This window comes from Episyrphus balteatus, chromosome 4 (genome assembly GCF_945859705.1).
Source record: "Episyrphus balteatus chromosome 4, idEpiBalt1.1, whole genome shotgun sequence".
Lineage (NCBI taxonomy): Eukaryota > Metazoa > Arthropoda > Insecta > Diptera > Syrphidae > Episyrphus > Episyrphus balteatus.
Genome location: NC_079137.1, coordinates 52,846,941 through 52,867,815, shown reverse-complemented (window position 1 = coordinate 52,867,815; position 20,875 = coordinate 52,846,941). Strand labels below are relative to the sequence as shown.

Here is a 20,875-nt window from a genome sequence, read left to right as displayed (position 1 = left end):
AACGAAAAGAAAAAATTTCCCTTACGATTTCGTTGTACTGGTTACGTATGAAAATTTTCTCTAGACTAGGTTTTAGTTCTTAAAATTGTTAGTAAATTAATTAGTTCCAGGTTTTGTTTGTCAGGTTGAAAAGCTACACGTGGAAATTTTTTTTTTCGAATAATGAACAACAAATGAAAGAGCAAAGAAGAAGAGTTTATAAACTTTTAAGGACAAGTTAAAAGTTGAATTAAAGATCATACAATTTCAAATTAATTTAAACAAAATTAAAATGTTAAAAAACAGCTCTCCTGATTTTGATTAAAAAATGATTTCTGATTTCGTAAACGATTTAAATGAATTCATCAAAAATGCTCCCATTAAATCGTTTAGGAAATCTTGATATCAAAATAAGGAAAAATTATGAAAACTCATTTAAGAAAATGTTATTTTTTTTTCTGAAAAATTAATATTTTCAAAATGATCTTACGATTTTTTTTATTTGTCCCGGGTTTCGCTTCCAGAAATATGGTCACCGTAACTATAGGGCAAGTTTAGGATTCGTAAAAAAAATCGAACTCGAGATAACAATTTTACATGACATTACGATGATGGATAATGCCAAAAAAGTGGGTCCGGCAATTCTGTCTGTGTGTCTGTCTCTATCTGGAGCTGCAGCCTAGACGAGTGAAGTGATTTTCTTCAAACTTGGTAGTTAGCAGTTTTTGATGATTCCCTAGACGGGAAATTGAAATTTTTTTTTTTATGACCAAAACTAACGGTACCTGCCATATAACGGAAATAGAAAAGTTAATTTATTTCAAAAACGGCTCCAACGATTTTGATTAAAATTTTTGTGTGTAGTACTACACATAAGAGCCAACTTTTTAAATAAAAAAAATATTTTTTGTACCGTTATTAACGGTACCTGTCATAGAACGGTTTTTTTCGTTTCTGAATATCTCGTACAACATTAACCCGATTTAAATGAAAATTTTTATACAGAAGTGTGTAAGTAAAGATAATATTAAAATTTTAGAAAATTTTCAAAAAACGCATTTTTGGTTTTTTAAAAAATATTTCAAATTTTTTTTTTGAAAAATCAATTTTTTGAAAACGGATCAATGAAAAATTTTGAAATCTAGTTTTTATGTGTAAATTAATTATTTTTTCAAAATGGCATACCAACTTTTTTTTTTGAAAAATGTTAAAAAATTTTTATATATAAAAAATTATTTTTTTAAAAAACGGCTCCTACAATTTTCGAAAATTTTTTTCTAAAAATATCTTTTTATACAAGAAAAAAAATGGCATATTTGTTTTTTTTTTAAGATAATTTATAACGGAGTTTAATTAATTATAAAAATAGATTTAATTTTTTTATACTACATACTTATGAAATTTCTTCAAAATATCAAATTTTAAATTTCTTGAAATAAAAAGCTTTAACATTATAGTCACTTTAGGCATAAGAGCAAGTACGTGCGACCCCAGTCGTGCAATTTATTTTTAGCTGTCATAATAAAGTTTCTTCTGCTGTTAGAATGCATGTGAGCCTAAAAAAAAAAACAAAATTTTTTTGGTTTAGATTGCCTTACGACTTTTACGTTTTACAATATTGCTCTTTGTCGTGGCTATCGTTTACTTCAGTTTCCATCGAAAATCACTTGAGTGCTGTGAAAAATGAAAGAATACAAGGAACAAACTATCAAATGATCGGTATTCCACTATTCACTTGAAAGAACTCGATCCTTACATTTGCAATCCGCATACAAAAATTTTGCGGATCCTTTAGTTGTTAAAATTAATTCACCATCTTTTCATAAAGTATGTATTTGTTAGTATGTTATAAGTTGTTTTTATTTTTTCTTTGCCAAAAAAAACAGTAAAAAATTTTTTTCAATTTACCTCGTCGCCTTTTTTTTAAGTTGACCTTCACGTGAGTTATAAAGAAGAAGTTATGAGTAATTATTTTATGCTCTACTTATGAGCATTTTATACCAATTTTAAAACTTTAAAGTGTCTCCCTAAAACTCACGTTTTATCTGGGGAAAACTATTATTTTACGAATGAAATTTGATTTTTTAATTTCACATGATCCGCAATTCTACTTTTTTCCGAGGCAGGTCAGACAATTGCTGCCACTATTGTATTTTTTAATATATCTCGTGGAAATTTTTTCATATGTAATATTCTTAAAATGTCATACTTTAATCAACTAATTCACGAAAACATGCCTTCTTCTTTATCCATCGAATGAAACATCAAAAGAAAAGACTCTATTCATAACTGGAAACAAAAAGTTTGTAGGAGTTCGGGTTGCTGAATTATTTGCAATTGAAATATTTTTTTTTTCATACGGGAGCACATATTTTTGGATCAAAGTCCCGAAACAAGTTTTGGTTTACAGATATGAAATCACAGTGCATTCAGCTAAACAAAAATAAAAATTTATTTTTTTAAGATTTTCGAAAATTATCCAAGGGGTACCCCTTGTCTAAAAATTAGGAATTTTTAAAAATTTTCTCCAAATTTATCGAGTAAGACAAAAAAAGGTCTCTTTAAGCTCTATTTATAACTGAAAAGTAAAAGTTTCTTGAAAGTCTGGTGAGATATTTCCAAACAAAAATGTTGTTTCTTTCTTTTTCTGACATTCCGAAACCGATATCTTTTGGCTAGTCTCGAAAAGGGTTTTGAATTAAGGATATCAAAGTGAGCAGGTCTATTCATTTAGGTACAAAAATTATAATTACAATTTTCTTCAGATTTTCGAAAAAAATCCTAGGTTAACCCCCTTGCCGAAAAAAATGCATTTATATCTTTTGACCAAAGTCTCGAAAAGGGTTTTGAATTAAGGATATGAGTTGAAAGTCAGCAGATCTAAAAATCTTTTTTTTTTTCTCCTTCCTTCGCTTCATAGGAAATCGGAGAACTTTCTGCAATGATGTACGGCTATAACTTACAAAATAATTAAGAAGTGGCTTTTCCAGAGAACCGTTGTACGACCTCGAGTTAGGCCTTTATCGGCGCATCTGCTCACAATTTTCTGCCGAAAATAATATCAAATTCATCGAATTCAACTCAAAATTACCTTTAATTTTAAAAACAAAGCTTTAATCATTAGCCGCATAACACGAATGTGTAATACTTCGAGTTTTCTCTTTAATTATAATTTTCAGAAATTTAAAATCAAATGCCATATCGGTTTGAATCCTTCACTTTTTCCAACGTGCAAAGGTGACTGCTGCACTTTGTTCAATATGCAAAAGTGACTGCGCACAAAATGCAAATTTTTACAATATAATTAAAATAAAACAGTTTTTTATGCATTTTTTTTTGTTTTGTTTTAAATGAATTTTAATATAATATGGAATGTATAAAGAAATATTACAGTATTCTCCCTTAACCTTTTAAAATTTAAACATTTAACAAATGGCAAAACTTTTATAATTAATTATATATATTATTTTCTAAAATTTCAATAATACTAGGTCTTCTATTATTATAGACACACAAAATTGTACGTTTCATTACGGTACCATCACATTAACTATATTTGGAAATATTTCCCCTTGTATAACACCATACTCGACTCGTTCCCCATCAACTGTTATAATTCCCTCAGTTCCAGTCGGTTCTATTCTAAATGCTGATACTGGTATAATTTTTATAAACTCATTACTCTTCGATGGCAAATGAGTTCCCGAACTCAAATTGAGTAGAAAATTTAAAAGTTGCGATCGGCTAACACCACTCCGAATAACAACCAACCAAATAGTGCCATCACTTAATTTGGCAGATGGCGCAAAAAAGATATCAGTACCCAAATGGGATTGATATGCAGCATGTACCATCACATATTCTCCTTCTTCTGTTGTCCATGTATCTGGAACTGGACTCATTAATGATGGTGCATTGGGACTGGGTCCGTATGTTTGGAATGTATTTTGTTGCGATAATCTCTGTTCACCCGCCGCCGAACCGGTTTCCCTTCCATCGATACTTTGATATAAGCTTTCGGCAATTGAAAAGTAAGCGCTTTTGCGTGATGTAGCTGAATACCAGCTGTTGCCGCGCTGTCTAAAGAATTCAGTTGATGCTGATGTCTCGAGCGATATAACTTCGCCGTATTCATTTAATTCTGGACTATCAGTTGAATCAAATGAATCGGTTTTTGAAAATGTTGTGTCTATGCTCAAATTGTGCTTGTGATTGGAGGAGGATATATTATTGGAAGTATTATTGCTATTGTCAGTTTTTTCACTGTTTTCAGATGTTTTTGGAAGATATGATAGTTTTCCATGATATGTGCGTAAGCTTATTAGTCTGTGTACGGACCATACAGTAAATCTCTGATAGCCTAAAGTTCGAATTCGTTCACTTTCGATATCAATGTCGGATATTAGACCCCAGCCGATTGAAAGAAATGAGAACATTATCTGAAAGGAAATTTTAAAATATAATTAGTTACTGTATGAACATATTTAAGAATTGACGAATTACCTGTGATCGGGTTTCCACGCGAACCAAATCCATTGGTGCTGTTTTCCCACGAACTGCAGTCAAAGCTGCACTCAAAATTGGCTTAGGCTCGTATGGTTCACTGAAATAATAAGATGTTTCGTAAAATATATACATATCACAAGAAAAGTGTTTTTCAAAGTTCAAAATTCGATAACTCAAAAACTTTGCACTTTAGAGCTATTCTAATTAAGAAGGTCAAAGGCCATTAGAAAAGTATAATATGGTTTCTATTGAAAAATATTTCTCGCCAATATTACTGTCATTTACGGAAAATCGATCTTTAAATCATACTTGATCTTAAGCAAATTAAATGGAAAACAACTAGACTAAGCACCACATACAAATGGAATAAAGGAGTCTGATGATCGGATTGGCATCCGTGAAACAGTGCTGTAACTCAAGCTATAAACACTTGGTGGTAGCACCTTCAAAACGGAAAACAGCACTCTAACTGCAAGTATGGAAGCATACGAAAACTGAATTTAAAAATTGTTTTTTTTTTTCATTTTGTCTCAATATTTCCTTTTATAAAAGTGTAGTTTTTTACATGGCCTTAAATAAAAGGTTTTAAATCTAAATAACCGCATTCCAAATTTTTCAAAAATCAAAAATTTTTTCACTAACTTTTTTGATTGAAAATAAGCTATTTTTTCAAATTAAATTTTTGTCAAAAATACAAAAATTAATATTGTGCTCAATCAACATGAGGCGATGAGAAACAAAACTCGCTATATCCATAATCATTAATTTTGAGAAAAACGGAAAAAACATTTCTAGTTTTATATGGGGCTAGTAGTAAAGCCCGATATTTAACTTGAATTTTGAAAGGGATTTGAATAATTTTTCTACAAAACTAGTTTGCAAAACTGTTCAATGATACATACTCTATGAATTTGCATCAAAATGTCATTTTTGAAAAAAAAATGGATATAACGAGTTTTGTTTCTCATCGCCTCACATATAAAATAGGTAAAAAAAATAAAGTAATTTTTAACCAAGTTTTGTTAAAATCCAAACATTATTTGTAAAAGATCGTATTTTAGCATTATTCTCAATATTTTTGAGGTTATATAAAAAAATGGTATGAGTAAAAGTTGTAGACCTTTTTATTATCTACAACTTTTGTACTTAATTTTTTTTTTCGATTGAAATCGTAAAAAAAACACGATTTTTGACACCCACCCCCTTTCCCCTATTTGATTGTGGGCAATTTATTTTTCCCCTTTCATATACCATTTATCCTAAATTTTCCCACCACCCATATGCTGATAATAATTTTTTTTTTTTTCAAAAATTATTGCCACTGGTCTATTGCAGGAATAGGGATCTTCAATTTAGATCCGAGTCGGAAGTAGAGATGCACTTTCAAGACAATTGATAAACGTAATCATTTTCTACTAACGAATGCTGAAAAAGTAGTTTTTTATTCTTTATTTGATATTCGGTATTCGGGCGAATGTTGTGAACTATTCGGCCGAACATCGAATATGAATAAAATAGGCCCGAATAGTGACCGAATACATGCAGCATCTCCATTTTTGTCTTCTTTTAGGCGGGGAATAATGGGATACGAATTCACCTCCGACGTCATACATCGATCTAGCCATTGCGCCATAGGGTACTACAGCCATTAGAATATTTTTGTAATTAATGGGGTTTTAATGTGATTTATTGTTTATTGTACATTATATTTTTAAAGTTTAAAATAAATTGAGATTACTTCTAATTAAATTGAGATTACTTTTAAATGAGCAAAACAACTGTTGCTTATGCATTATCATTTTTTGAATCGAATGACGTTGATTTTTCGTCACTAGCTCTCCGACGATAATCAAAACCATGAAATTCTCAAGCCCCTATACAATGTCAGATTAATTGAATACATAAAAACAAAATTAATTGTTAAAAAAAAAAAAATAAACCATTATAGTAAACAACAATAATTAGAAAAAAATATCAAAACAATACCAACAAAACAATACAGATAAATGAAAACAAATAATTAATTTATTCAACTTTTCTACTTAACGAGTTAGTTTTTCTGTTTAACGATCCGAAAAAAAAGAACAAAAGAATTTATTGAATAGTAATGAAAATGATCAATAACATTGCACAATGATGGCAAAGATTAACATTGTGCATAGATAGGTATCTGGAAACAAAAACCTTTCTTTTTTGTATATCATGCACGTTTATTTATGTAAATTGTTAGGTAATTATAATCAAACCGCCATCGCCAGATAGATTTGATTTTGATTTTAAATTGTAAAAAAAAAATCACAATAATCTGTAAGCAAGTTTTGTGTTTGTAAACAAAAATTCAAATTGCAAGCAAAGATACCAAGAAGGAAATCGGAAACTTTTGTACGTTTTTCCCCCCTCAAAACCCATTTGTTTACAACGTTGTTTTTGTAATATTATTCGTATCCGTATAAGTAGTATGAAATCCAACAACATTGTAATGATTTAACAGATATAAGTTTATTTATTTGGACTAAGAAACATTTCTGGAAAAAACTGAACCTTCTATAGAGAGTGAAATTCTGCATCGATGCCAATAAGAATTCATGAATTGATTTTTTTTTAACACTCTCAGTACTAGTTTTTTTATTCTTTCCTTAACTAATAAAAGTTTTCAAAAGTTTGAATGAAAAAATAATTTCTAGTTGATCTCTTTTTCAAATGATTGCGTTAATAAAACAAAATTGGGTTATTTAAGCTTTTTGAATCCAAATAATATCCGAGCACGAATTCAGTTAACAAATAAAATCAATATTTAGTATTCAATGCATATAGGTGTTACGTTGCGTTTTCTTATTAAGACCATTTGATCATTGATCACGTACATACATTGTGGTTCACTTGGTTAAACGCAAGGTGAATAACTTAATGAGATAAACATAATGGTAGTGCACAAAAAATAAACGGATGGAGTTTTGTTGGCTGGACAACACAACACAATAGATTTGCTAAAAGAAATCAATGTTTTGTTTATGCATTTAGCTAGCATTCTTATTTTTACTTTTTCTTAATATTTTATAAAGTTTGGTATAATAGGAAAGAAGTTTTCTTTATGATCGACGAAGAAACATCAAGGTCTAAGAAAATATATCCAGTGGATCTAAGCATGTGAGCCGCACTGTATTTCAGGGAATTGTATTTTTGACATGACTATTTTAATTTGGAAACTAATAAATATAATTTTGTATTTGTTTTGTTTTTTTTTTTCGTATAGTATGTAGCAATAAGAACCCCTTTCTTTTTTTACTTGCTCTATAGGGCAAGTATTGGTTTCGTGTCGAAAAAAAAAATTGAGGTTTTAATCAAAACCAACATTACGATGATGGAGAATTCCGAAAAAGTGGGTCTCGCAATTCCGTCCGTGCGTCTGTACGTCTGTGCGTCTGTGCGGTTGTGCGTCCATCTGTACACATTTCCACAGCCTAAACGGGTGGATGGATTTTCTTCAAATTTGGTACAGATGATTTTTATGGAATTCTGAAAGTTGGTTTTTTTTTGTTTTTTTATATCTCGTTTAGAACGTATACCACCCATACAAAAAAATACGATATTGCGAATTTCTCGAAAACGACTCTAACGATTTTGATTAAACTTTGTATACGTAATATTAAAAGCAGTGGCAATAAAACTGCATTTTTATTTTTTCTCAAAAAAGTCAAAAAACAAAAAAAAAAATTTTTCATTTAACAAAATGTTGCCCTAAATGTCGGCTCTTCCCCAAATATCAATTTTGTTTTATTTTAGTGCCAGCTTTTAAAATCTACAAGTAGACTAACATAAAATTGCTTTGAACTGCAAGAGCAAGTACGTGCGACCCCAGTCGTGCATTTTATTATTTCATACAACCATTGAATAATTATATATAGAAGTGACACCGATAGTTTCTAGCGCTACACAATTTTATTTTTTTCGGCAATCAGATGTACTAAAAAATCCCCAGAGAGAATGGGGCTTGTCTTAGAAAATTATTTTTCCAAAAATTTGTTTTTAAAAAAGGAAATTTCACAAATACAAACGTAACGAAACAAATATCAAATAAAAATAAATTGTATCGACACGTCGACATCCTATAGTAGAAAAAAAAATAAGGAAATTTTACTCACACATAAAACATAAAACAAATATCAAACAAAAATAAATCGTATCGACACATCGACATCCTATAAATGAAAAAATAAAATAAGGAAATTTTACTCATACATACAAAATTACACAAATATCAAACAAAAATATTGAAAAGTTAGTTGACATTATAAATGTATCCATAGTAACTCGAAACTAAAAACAAGAAATTTTTTATTAACGACGAGAATTTGAACAAAATTAAATATTATTGTTGTATATCCTAGGCACGTTATAGCTTATAGGGCATGAAAGTTACCCTTGTTTCAATAGTCCTATTAGCGTAGGTGACAAGGTGATTGCTGTTTAATTTTGCTTTCTGAGTTCGTATCCCCACAGAGATTGCTATTTTTTTATATTATATTTTGTTTTGGAATATTATGAAATGCGTAACAATTAGAGCCTTTTTTTGCTGAATCGAAACTTAAGCATTTAATTACAACATAAATCCTTATGTGACAGTTTACGCCGAAGTTAAAATAGAGCCTAAAAGTTTATGTTCAACATGAATTATTTAAGGTTCGTTTCAGCTAATGGCCCTTAAAGAAAAAAAAGAAAAACGTTAAGAAAAACTCAACGTAATAATTTAAGTGAGGTAAGAGCTCAAACCAATAAGTCGTTTTGGCTCAAACTTTTTGTTTATTTTTGATTCCAAGGAGGGGAAATTGAAATTTTTTAACGGCACCAACTAGAGATGCTGCGAATAATGATTCGGTCGAATACCGAACATTCGACCACGCTTATATGTACATTCACTTACTATTAGGCTATTATTACTATAATTCACCAAAGCTTATCATTAGTAAATTTGATTTTCTACGAGCCTTACCAATAATCAAATTAAAGGTTCACTTAAATATTTAACTGAATTATACATATTTCTCTCAACCAATATAAACAATTTAATACTCAGATTAAAGGCTAAAGTTTAAGGAACAAAGGAAAATTCGTGATAGCTCCAAAACAAGTACCAATTCGATTTGATTTTTTCTACTAAGATAGATTTTTAGAAAAAAAAAATTTCAAAATCGTTGGAACCTTATAAATTTAAAAAAAAAAAAATTAAAAAATAAAATTGATATGCAATTTTGTAGAAATTACTAATCCAAAAACTATTATTTTCCCAAATTTTCTTTCTGTTTTATATCTTAACTATATAAATGCTTTTGTATAAAAAATTCGTTGAAATTAAATTGGTAGTTTGGCACGGTTCTACGGTAGGTTAATAAATAATAATTTTAAAAAATGTCCATGATTGCCCAAAAACTATTATATAATTTTTTTAAACAAAATCACTGGTACCGTTTTCGAGAAAATTAAACATTTCCTAAATTGGTTTATGACAGGTATCGTTATTTTTGATAAAAAAAAAATAGTTCTAAAAACCCCTATGGAGATTCTGCAAAAAAATGCTACATACCAAGTTTGATGTTACTCGGTAGATCCATTTAGCTGTTCCTTTGGGAGGTGGCAAAGTACTACTAATAGTTAACTAGCGATTTTCAATGGAACGCACTTTCAACGAATTCAATACAAATCGTATCCACTCGGGAAGAAGAGCATGAGTAGGTAGATGATAGTACTAGATTAAACAAAAAATCTACTATTAGCAGACTACCACCTCCAGTGGAACAGGGCTATAGTAATCCCATGTCTGATTGTTATCTCAACTTTTTTTTTGTACGAATGCATAGCTTGACTATATCATGACAAAATAAAAAGCATGTAAAAGCTACATTCTTCTAGTTTTAGAATCTTAGAACCAAATATGTATTTTATTTCAAATGGTGAAATAGAAAAATCATTGGAACTATCCCAAAACCACATTTTCTTGCATTTGCGATCAAAATATGCCCTTTTACCTTTTGAGTTTATTTGAACATTTTATTTATAAATATCGTTTAAATTTTAGATAACAAAAATGTTTTAATTAAAAATAAAGAAAAGTATCCAAAAATGGTACGAAAAGATTTTTTTTCAAAATTTAACATTTTATAAAAACTTTTAATTTTTGTTTGCAGTTGCAAATTTGAACAAAGCCGTATATCCAGAGTCCTTGTTCGCAAACATAAATCAGTTTAAGCAAATAAACGAGGTTGTTTCGTATTGTATTAAAATACTTTAAAATAATGTGAAATATGGCCATATTGTATGAACTTGATCCCTACCTACTCTTGCATTATGCGGTTTAAGAAAATAGTAAGTATATGCCACAGTGCATGTGGAAAACATTCAAACAATGTGAACTACAACTTTGGCCTAGATATTATTACAAAAAGCACCCTAATCAAAATTAAATAAACACTTCTATAACTGAAGAAAATCTTCTTCTCGTTAATAAAAACAAAAAACAAAATCCTTCCAAACATACATAAGAATCAAACATTCAAAAATAAATGAAGCGTTTGGATGAAGAAGGGGGTGAGTGACATTTTTTCGATTTTCGGTTTTTTTTGAAAAATGAGGATGCCTTGCGAAAACTTAAATTTCCGTCTAATCTACGTCACGCTACGATTAGTATTTTCTTATTTAGCGCTTTCATTTTTGGTATAAAAGGGTTACTTACAACTAAAAATCGTATAATATGAGTGGAAGAATGGGGTAACAGCACTTAACTCCTTTTTGTGTGAAATAATAAAAGCAAGACTTTTTCGTCCGAGAAAAAAATCGCATAATATTAGTGGAAGAATGGGGTAACAGCATTTAACTCCTTTTTGGGTGAAATAAAAAAAACATGACTTTTTTGTCCGAGAAAAAAAGATAAAGCAGCTTTCTGTTGAGAAAATAAAAAAATTTAAAGGAACAAATGATGTTCATACCAAGGGAACACCATTGGTCTTATCAAAAAGCTTTATCGGAACCATGCGAACAGAAAACAACTATTCAAAATAAAAAGAAAAAAAAATGAATTTTGTTACTTAACCCCTTTGTATTCTTAAAAATTCAAAATACTTATAAGCTTTTTGTGCAAGAAAGAGTTAACTACTCTTTTTCTGAAAAATTTTGTTTTTTTAAATATACCGAGCTACTGTTTTGAAATAAAAGTAACATTGTTAAAAAGCTATTATTTTTCTTGTTTTATTAGTTTATTCAATTTTATTAAGATTGGAATACGAAAAAAGTTCTCAACAAAAAACTTTAAGTCCTTATATCTCACAATTTTGCAAATGTCACTTACCCCCTTCTTCATCCAAACGCTTCAAATATTCGATTCAAAATAATACAAAAATTTAAAATAAATTCAATTTCAATATTACAGAAACAAAAATAAACAAACACACTACTAGCACAAAACAAAACTAATACAAATACACCAAATATAAATAATATTGTAAATGTGGTTACTTAGTAACCAAAAGTCCTTTTCAGGGATTTTTCGGCCATCGAATACACAATCCTAAAACGATTGTGGCGCCACTTCTCAAACGATTGTGGCTCCACCCCTCAAACATAGCGGACGTTTTTTCCGGTGTCACTTCTATATATAATTATTCAATGATACAACTCATTTAAAAATCGGTTACATCCGCTTTCTATTTTATTAAATTACATTTCCCTAACAAATTCGTATGCCATTGAATTCAAAATTTAAATTCTAAAAACTACACAATACAAAGCGTTAAGTTGAATTATTAACACAAGGCTTTAAGGTAAATGCCACTTAGAAAAGCAAGTAAAAATTAATTAAAAACTTTGGTTTTAATAAACAAAGCAAAAAGGGTTTTCAACTCTGCTTTTTTTTCTGCAGTAAAATGCATTTATTGTTTCATTTATATATTCAAGTTGGCGGCGAAGAATCGCATTTTTAATAGGGGTATTCACGTAAACGCGGAAAACCCGTAGAAACCGTAGAAACTGTAGAATTTTCTATCGGTAGAAATGAGCTGTCAAAATTTGTATGGGAAAAATATTCCGCAAATGATAGAATTTTATCTCACAAATTTGAAGCAGAAACCGTAGAAAAAAAATCAGATAAACTTTGGGTGTGTTCAATCACCTATCGGATAGGCTTTCTGGTATCCCCGTATCTGGAATATCTTTTTGAACGCGATTTATGTCTTATTATTCAGATAACCACAAATAAAATATGTTAATATTGAAAAGAGAATATTATTTTATTTGAGCAAGTTACATTTTTTTTTATTGTTGCATAGTATTTGCAAAATTAGCTTGACTTATTTTTTTTAATTAAACAAGTTCAATTTGACGTTTAACAAACTGCTGTTTGTTTTCCTTGTTTACGCAATTATTTTCTACTGGGGTGTTCATTTAAACCTTTTGCGGAATTTTCTATTTTTCTGCAAAGTAGAAAATTATCTCGTTACGTGAATACCCTTAATATATAAGTTAATTACCAAAGCAATCATTGGGTTGGTAATTAATCACAATTAAAAAATGTATTTAATTTACTTGAATTACATTGATTTTATTTAGAAGGGTCACTGTACGTTACTGATGTGAAATTACGTAAGAAATTGGCAATTAAGAAAAGATTTTTCAGTGTTTTTATTTATTCACCACAATAAAACATTGTTAGATTTAGAAAGAGTATATATTAGTACTCCTTTAAACATTTCACTGCTCTAACAATCTCGACTGAATTCCTTAAATTCTAACAAAACAGCATTTTTAGGCAACCAGAATAAAAGTCAGCAACCTATGTAAAGAAATCGGGCATTTGTGTTTAGCAGTGTTGCCAAAAAACTATGCTTTAGCATAGTTTTCATGAGTTCTAAACTCATGATTTTTTTTTTAAATTTTTGATTTCCTAAGCAATTGCTCTTCCAGCTTTTTTCCATAGAAAATTGGGGTCTACGTTGTCTATGAAGATGATAAACCCCAGGTTTTCTTAGACGGGACAAAGTCACAGCTTATGAAAGATCTATTAATATGGCCAATAGGTCCATATTAATAGATAATAGGGGTTTATCCAATGTAATTTTAATAGGATAAACTTCGTTAACGTTTTGACTAACGCTCTCTCTATAAAGCGTCAATACGTTAACGTACTTAAGACGTAGTTCGACCCCTGATTTTTCATGAAACGAGTTTTAAATTTATCATCGATCTATTTTTGTATGTAAGAAGTTAGTTTCTCAAACAAAACTAGTGCTTGTTCTCCATCAGTTTTTATAGCTAAGAAATGACTTTCTGCAGGATTGAAGATTACTTTATTCCAATAACTTCTGCATTAAAAACTCAAAATTCTTGATTTTTGAATTATGAAAGTATTCAAGTAAATGAGCGATACAGGTTCAAATAAGGGGCGTACATACCAAGCATTTAAAAGATTGATAACAGAATTTTTAACAAAATTTAAAAATTAAAAACTCAAAAACATTCAAATTATATAAAATTTTGTTTAAATTTAGAACCGTTTATTTTAATTTTAAATTTTCAAACATTTTTCAAACAAAATATTGGTATGCCATTAAAAGGCAAATATTAATTGATAACAAAGTTTCGATCCGTTTTCAAAAAATTTATTTAAAAAAAAAAAATAAAATTAGAATTACTAGAATTTTTGTACAAAAATTTTAATTAAAATTAGTCTTTTGGCTTGAAATAAATTTAGATTTCAAGAAAACGGTTCTATTGCAAGTACCGTTAATAACGATCCAGTAAATATATAAACTTGCCTTATAGTGCCTATATCGCAAGTAAAAAATGTTTGGATGCAAATAAATCAGAAAGCAAACCTTCAAGAAACTTTTGGTTTCCAGTTATGAATATAACTTAACCGTTCTTTTGATGTCTAACTCTATAGATTTGCAGGAAATCTTTTAAGATGCATTTTTTTCGGCAAGGGATTTGTAATATCTGAATGCATAGGCCTGTTGATTATAAACTCAGATAGCAGCATATCTGCTTACGGATTAACAAAAAAAAAAATTGTTTGAATGCAATTAACTTAGCAACCAGTACCAGACCTCCACGAAACTTGGTTTTCAGCTATGTTATAATAGCTCTTAAAGAGACCTTTATTTTTAAATCTCACTTGATTAAGACAATAACATTGGTTTTGCCCTAAGGCCCCGGTACAGCAACAAAGGCCTCTGGTAAGGAATATTATACAAAAAAAATTATTATAAGAAAAACAAACAGTTTATGGAGAGTGGAAGCGATCTGTCTATGCGATAAAGAGATATTGAATCATTCGAATACTAATATTGAAGAAAAAACCATAAACGTAAGTTTACCAAACAAAAGCTTAATAGTTTTGTTATAACTTAAACTGTCATTTAAACAAATTGTTTACTTTTTACACTTGCCTTGTTGTTTATTTTTGTTTATATTACTATATACTTACATTGCTTAAAGCATTTTCCATTTTATATTCTCTCATTTTTACTTGCAAGTTTAGGATTCGTAAAAAAAAATCGAACTCGAGATAACAATTTTACATGACATGATGGAGAATGCCAAAAAAGTGGGTCCGGCAATTCTGTCTGTCTGTCTGTCTGTAAGAACCTAGAGCTACAGCCTAAACGACTGAAGCGATTTTCTTTAAACTTGGTAGTTAACAGTTTTGGGTGATTCCCTAGAGGACAAATTGAAGTTTTTTTTTTAGGACCAAAACTAACGGTACCTGTCATATAACGTAAACAGAAAAGTTGATTTATTTCAAAAACGGTTTTAACGATTTTGATTAAAATTTTTCTGCTTACTGTTACAGATAAGAGCCTTCTTTGATAGTAAAAAAATATTTTTTGTACCGTTATTAACGGTACCTGCCATAGAACGGTTTTTTGGATTTATGAATTTCTCATAAACGACAAAACAGATTTCGACCAAATTTTTAAAAAAAGAAACATTTAAACAATTATTATTTAAAAAATTTTAAATTTTTCAAAAAACACATTTTTGGATTTTTAAAAATTATTTCAAAATTTTTTTTTGAAAAATCAATTCTTTGGAAACGAATTTGTGAAAAATTTTGAAACTTTGTTTTTATGTGTAAATTAATTAACCTCGAGCTACAGCCTAAACTACTGGAGCGATTTTCTTTAAACTTGGTAGTTAACAGTTTTGGGTGATTCTCTAGAGGACAAATTGAAGTTTTTTTGTTTAGGACCAAAACTAACGGTACCTGTCATATAACGTAAACAGAAAAGTTGATTTATTTCAAAAACGGTTTTAACGATTTTGATTAAAATTTTTCTGCTTACTGTTACAGATAAGAGCCTCCTTTGATAATAAAAAAAATATTTTTAGTACCGTTATTAACGGTACCTGCCATAGAACGGTTTTTTTGGATTTATGAATTTCTCATAAACGACAAAACAGATTTCGACCAAATTTTTAATACAGAAACGTTTAAACAATCATTATTTAAAAAAGTTTTAAATTTTTCAAAAAACACATTTTTGGATTTTTAAAAAAATATTTCAAATTTTTTTTTTGAAAAATCAATTCTTTGGAAACGAGTTTGTGAAAAATTTTGAAACTTTGTTTTTATGTGTAAATTAATTATTTATTCAAAATTGCATATCAAATGTTAGAACAATTTTATACAGGGTGTCCCAAAAGTAATGGATCAAACGAAATATGCTGATAGGCCAACTTGAGGGCTCTCAGAATTTGGTAACTTGTTCATCCCAAATCCTTACGGTTTTCGATTTAACGCATTTTTTGGAAATTTCGAAAAATCCCGACTTCGCAACAGTATTTTGCTTCCTCCGCTCATAATTGATTTTTGTTTTTTACAATTCTTTCACTAAAACATTGCCTAATAATAAGAAATAATTAATTAATCAAAATATTTTTTATTCCATACTCCATTTTGCTGCAAATTAATTAACAGTTCCTAATTTTATAAAAAGACAATTTCTTACTTTTATTTCAGAGCAACACCCTGAAAAAAATTTGTATAGTGTGACTCTGGTTTATTATTTTGAAAACTTGCCTTGTTATTGCAGTTTTCAAAAATGTACAAAACTTTCCAAAGTTAAAGTTAGAACTAAAGATATTACAATTTAAAAGCACCAAAACAGGGCTTTTCAGAGAAAAATAACAAAGAAAAATAAACACATTTTCTGGACTGTTGTTTGTTTATTTCTTTTTGAATAAAAGCCTCGATTTTAGTTTGTTATTTTGCTCTGAAAATCTCTGTTTTTTTGCATTCAAATTGTAATATCTTTCGTTCTAATTTCAACTTTGGAAAGTTTTGTACATTTTTGAAAACTGCAATAACACGGCAAGTTTTCAAAATAATAAACCAGAGTCACACTATACAAATTTGTTTCAGCGTGTTGCTCTGAAATAAAAGTAAGAAATTGAGTTTTTATAAAATAAGGAACTGTAATTTAATTTGCAGCAAAATGGCGTATGGAATAAAAAATATTTTGATTAATTAATTATTTCTTATTATTAGGCAATGTTTTAGTGAACGAATTGTAAAAAACAAAAATCAATTATGAGCGGGGGAAGCAAAATACTGTTGCGAAGTCGGGATTTTTCGAAATTTCACAAAAACTGCATTAAATCGAAAACCGCAAGGATTTGGGATGAACAAGTTACCAAATTCTGAGAGCCCTCAAGTTGGCCTATCAGCATATTTCTTTTGATCCATTACTTTTGAGACACCCTGTATATAAAAAATTATTTTTTTAAAAAATGGCTTCAACGATTTTCGAAAATTTTTTTCTTAAAATTCCTTTTTATATTAGAAATAAAATAGCATACTTAGTTTTTGGTAAAAGATCATTTAAAACGGTATTTAATTATTTATAAAAAGAAAAACATATTTTTTTTTCCACCACTAACGAAATTCCGTGAAAATATCAAATTTTAAATTTTCCCTCATTTTGTTCAATGAAAAACTTTAACATCAGAGTAACTTTTGCCATAAGAGCAAGTACGTGCGACCCCAGTCGTGCAATTTATTTGTTTTAATTAAAAAGAAATCATTTGCACAACACTGTGGGGACAAGTTTATCGCAGCGGAATATGATTAGTCTCAAGATTGAGATCAATTTAAATAGTGAATAACTTTATCAACTATAAATAAATAATAAAATATAAAAGGTTTGCTGCTAAGTGAAGAAATTGTTTAAGTCTGTCCCAAAAAAAAAAAAAGACTTACTATGACTAACGAGTCTTACTTAATGCACACAGCTGTTAACAAACTGGTTCCTAATTATTACCCCCATATAAAAGAAATTCCACCAATCTTTCAAGATAAAAAATTTAATTTCAAAGGTCAAATGCTTCATTTTTTTGGAAATACATAACATTTCTTTCTTTTTTTTTATCTTCAACCAAAAATTGCAAAATAATAATAATTTCAAATTTAAACGATAAGGTCTCTTTTCTTCTGTAAATCAATGTGTTTACAACCGTTAATAAAAATGAAGAAATCAATTTTGAGTTAAATGGGTAAAGGGAGAGAGTAAAAGGGAAACAAATACAATACAATTTTGTGTCTAGACATAGTTTAGTTTCAGCTCTTTAATACTTACTTGTTCGAGAATGATATCGACTTTGCCAGTCCATTACCAGAACCACACGGTATAGTTCCAATTGAAATCCTTTCAAAGATCTCCCTCCAATCCTGCCGCTGCATCAGCCCATTAATAACTTCATAATAAATCCCATCTCCCCCAACAACAATAATTCCCCTCCAATTATTCATATCTTTCGAACGCATAAATTCTTTAGCATAATTAGCATATTTAGTAACATACAAATCATATGAAATCTCTGCCTCAACAAAAATAGGAACAACTTCTTGATGAAATAATTCCCTAGCCTTCCCCGCCCCCGATTTTGGATTTAATATTACCAAAACTTTATTTTGCGAACTAAACATGGAATTCAAACCATTGCCACCAGTTTGAATATTTCGCAATCTTTTAATATGACCGTGCCATTTTAAAGCTTCACGATTATTATCATCATATTTATCAAATGATCGAAATCTCAAAGTGAGAACTGTTCGTTCGCGTTTCAAATGATTTCGCAGACTTTTTTTCAATACATAAGCATACACATAAAGATATGCACTTGAATCACAATTTGTGTCTTCATTGGCAACATTAGAAGCTTCCCCAGAAGCATCTAAACTAGTGCCTTCATCGAAAACACTTTTGACATCCTTGACATTCGGTGAGGAACATGCACACGAGCCAATATTTGTTCTAGATTTCTTTTTGCTACGCATACAATGACTACCGACAATATCATTAATTTCAATTAGTCGTTCTTTGACGATGTTATTTGTAATTTTTTTTAGACAGAAACCTTTTTCGGATAGAGACACTTGGAATACAGTGTTTTTCTTATTGTTTACATAGAATGTTTCTGTTAATTCAGTTTGTTCGGTACAACTGATATCACTGAGATTGAGTCCTTTGTTTAAACCCATTTTTTGTTTGAAAATGTCTTATAGGAGAGTGATTTTTCGATTTGAATGAGAAAATTAAATTGTTTAATGGGAGCGTGTAATTTATTAATAAGTCTATAGTACATTCAATCACGACGATAAACTTTCGATTCTGTGGTTTCTGTTTCTGGGGCTGAATTTCTTGTGTGTATCAAGGTCGATTTGTTGTTTGACGTAAGTATTTGATAATCATCTGATGAAATGTCAAAAATATAAATAGCGAGGGATGGTTAAATTTCCAATGCTATAAAGATAAATTATGGAAAGTTAAGAGGGATTTACATTGTACGATCGTGTACAAATCGTACAAATCGATTTGTGCAGTAATAATTTTTGTTGTTGTTGTAATATTATGGGATATCACATTCCACTGGAAAATTTGAAATTTTTCTGGTTAAGAGTGTGTTTACATTTAACGATTTTTTCCAGCGGCGATTTCTCTTTTTTGCCGTGTGAGAAGTACACAATTTTTTATTGTTCTTGTAATCCACGGTGAAATTGGCTGTGTTCCTTTGGGCTCAGAAAAGTACTTTAGTACTTATGAATCCATTTAAAGACATTTTTTCTATAGAAGAAATGGAGTTGAATACAACCAGAAGTACCTATGTCGTTTTCTATTTGCTTTTGAGATTTTCGTGTTAAAATCTCAGATTTTCCACTGGAAATAGAATATGAAATCTAGTTTTGTAACTGTGTATGAAATCTGTGCGTATAAAAAAAAACCTTTTTAAGATAAAGTATGTGTGCTTGTATGCGTGAATCTTGATAAAAATCCAGATTCAGATTTTTGAATCTCAGATTCATTTTTTTGAATCTCAAGCCGCAAAAAATCTGAGATTTTTCCACTTTTTCCCCCTCTTCACCCCCTCTTTCAGCTGTCAGATACACAAATCTGATTCTGAATCTCGTCAATAGAAAACGACATTCGCAGTCGCAGTAGATACTTTTAATACTTTATTTTAGGCCAAAGGAAAAAAGATGAAACAAAAAAATCATCTGACAGGAGAGTTTCAGACCAAAATTCTGAGACTGAGACCACCGTTGGCTTTAGTGGTGGAGTGCACAATGCAAACGAATATTTTGTGTGTATTTCAGATTAAAGCCTGGTACGCTGCTCGCGCTAAATTTTAGCTGAGATAAAATTCCCATACAAGTTATCGATAATTTGTATGGGATCCATTTTAGCTTAGATAAAATTTTTCGATAATTTGTATGGGAGCTAAAATTTAGCGCGAGCAGCGTACCAGGCTTAAGCCTGGTACGCAGCTCGCGCTAAATTTTAGCTGAGATAAAATTCCCATACAAGTTATCGATAATTTGTATGGGATCCATTTTAGCTCAGATAAAAATTTTCGATAATTTGTATGGGAGCTAAAATTTAGCGCGAGCAGCGTACCAGGCTTTAGTGGAAATAAAGTGAGAAGAGAAACGTCAATCTTGAGTTAAGAAAAAAGAGACATCATATGTAATAGTACGCGCCTCACAGAGGTAATTTTCAAAGAAAATTCGAAAAAAGAGTCGTGTCTCTTGGGCCTTTATGGCTAAAATTTAGCTCGATCTGGGTACCACGCTTAATAGTTGACTAACAACAATACAATATAACAGCCCTGTTCTATTGGAGGTGGTATACTTTAGGTTAGGTTAGGTTAGGTTATATGAGCTGACAGTTGTACTGTTGCATTAAGATCAATGTAGATCCCTTGTGATACCCTGAAGTATTTTAACTTCATGAGAAAGTGTTCAGTAGGCTGTTGCCTGAGAGTTCTTCTAATTTATTAAAGAAGTAGTTCCTCAAAAATGTTTTCCTAGTGTGGCAGAGTGCTGAGGGGTGGTACTTTACTCGTG

At 29.8% G+C, this 20,875-nt stretch overlaps 1 protein-coding gene across 1 annotated transcript; it reads right to left on the bottom strand.

The window, feature by feature from the left end:
* Window positions 1-3,330: 3,330 nt before the first annotated feature.
* LOC129918998 (sphingosine kinase 2) lies at window positions 3,331-19,214 on the bottom strand. Its single transcript, XM_055999783.1, has 3 exons — window positions 18,108-19,214; window positions 4,483-4,582; window positions 3,331-4,418 (listed from the first exon to the last, which is right to left on the bottom strand). Exons 1-3 carry the CDS (start codon window positions 19,010-19,012, stop codon window positions 3,510-3,512), a joined length of 1,914 nt encoding a protein of 637 aa, XP_055855758.1. The 5' UTR covers window positions 19,013-19,214; the 3' UTR covers window positions 3,331-3,509.
* Window positions 19,215-20,875: the final 1,661 nt, after the last annotated feature.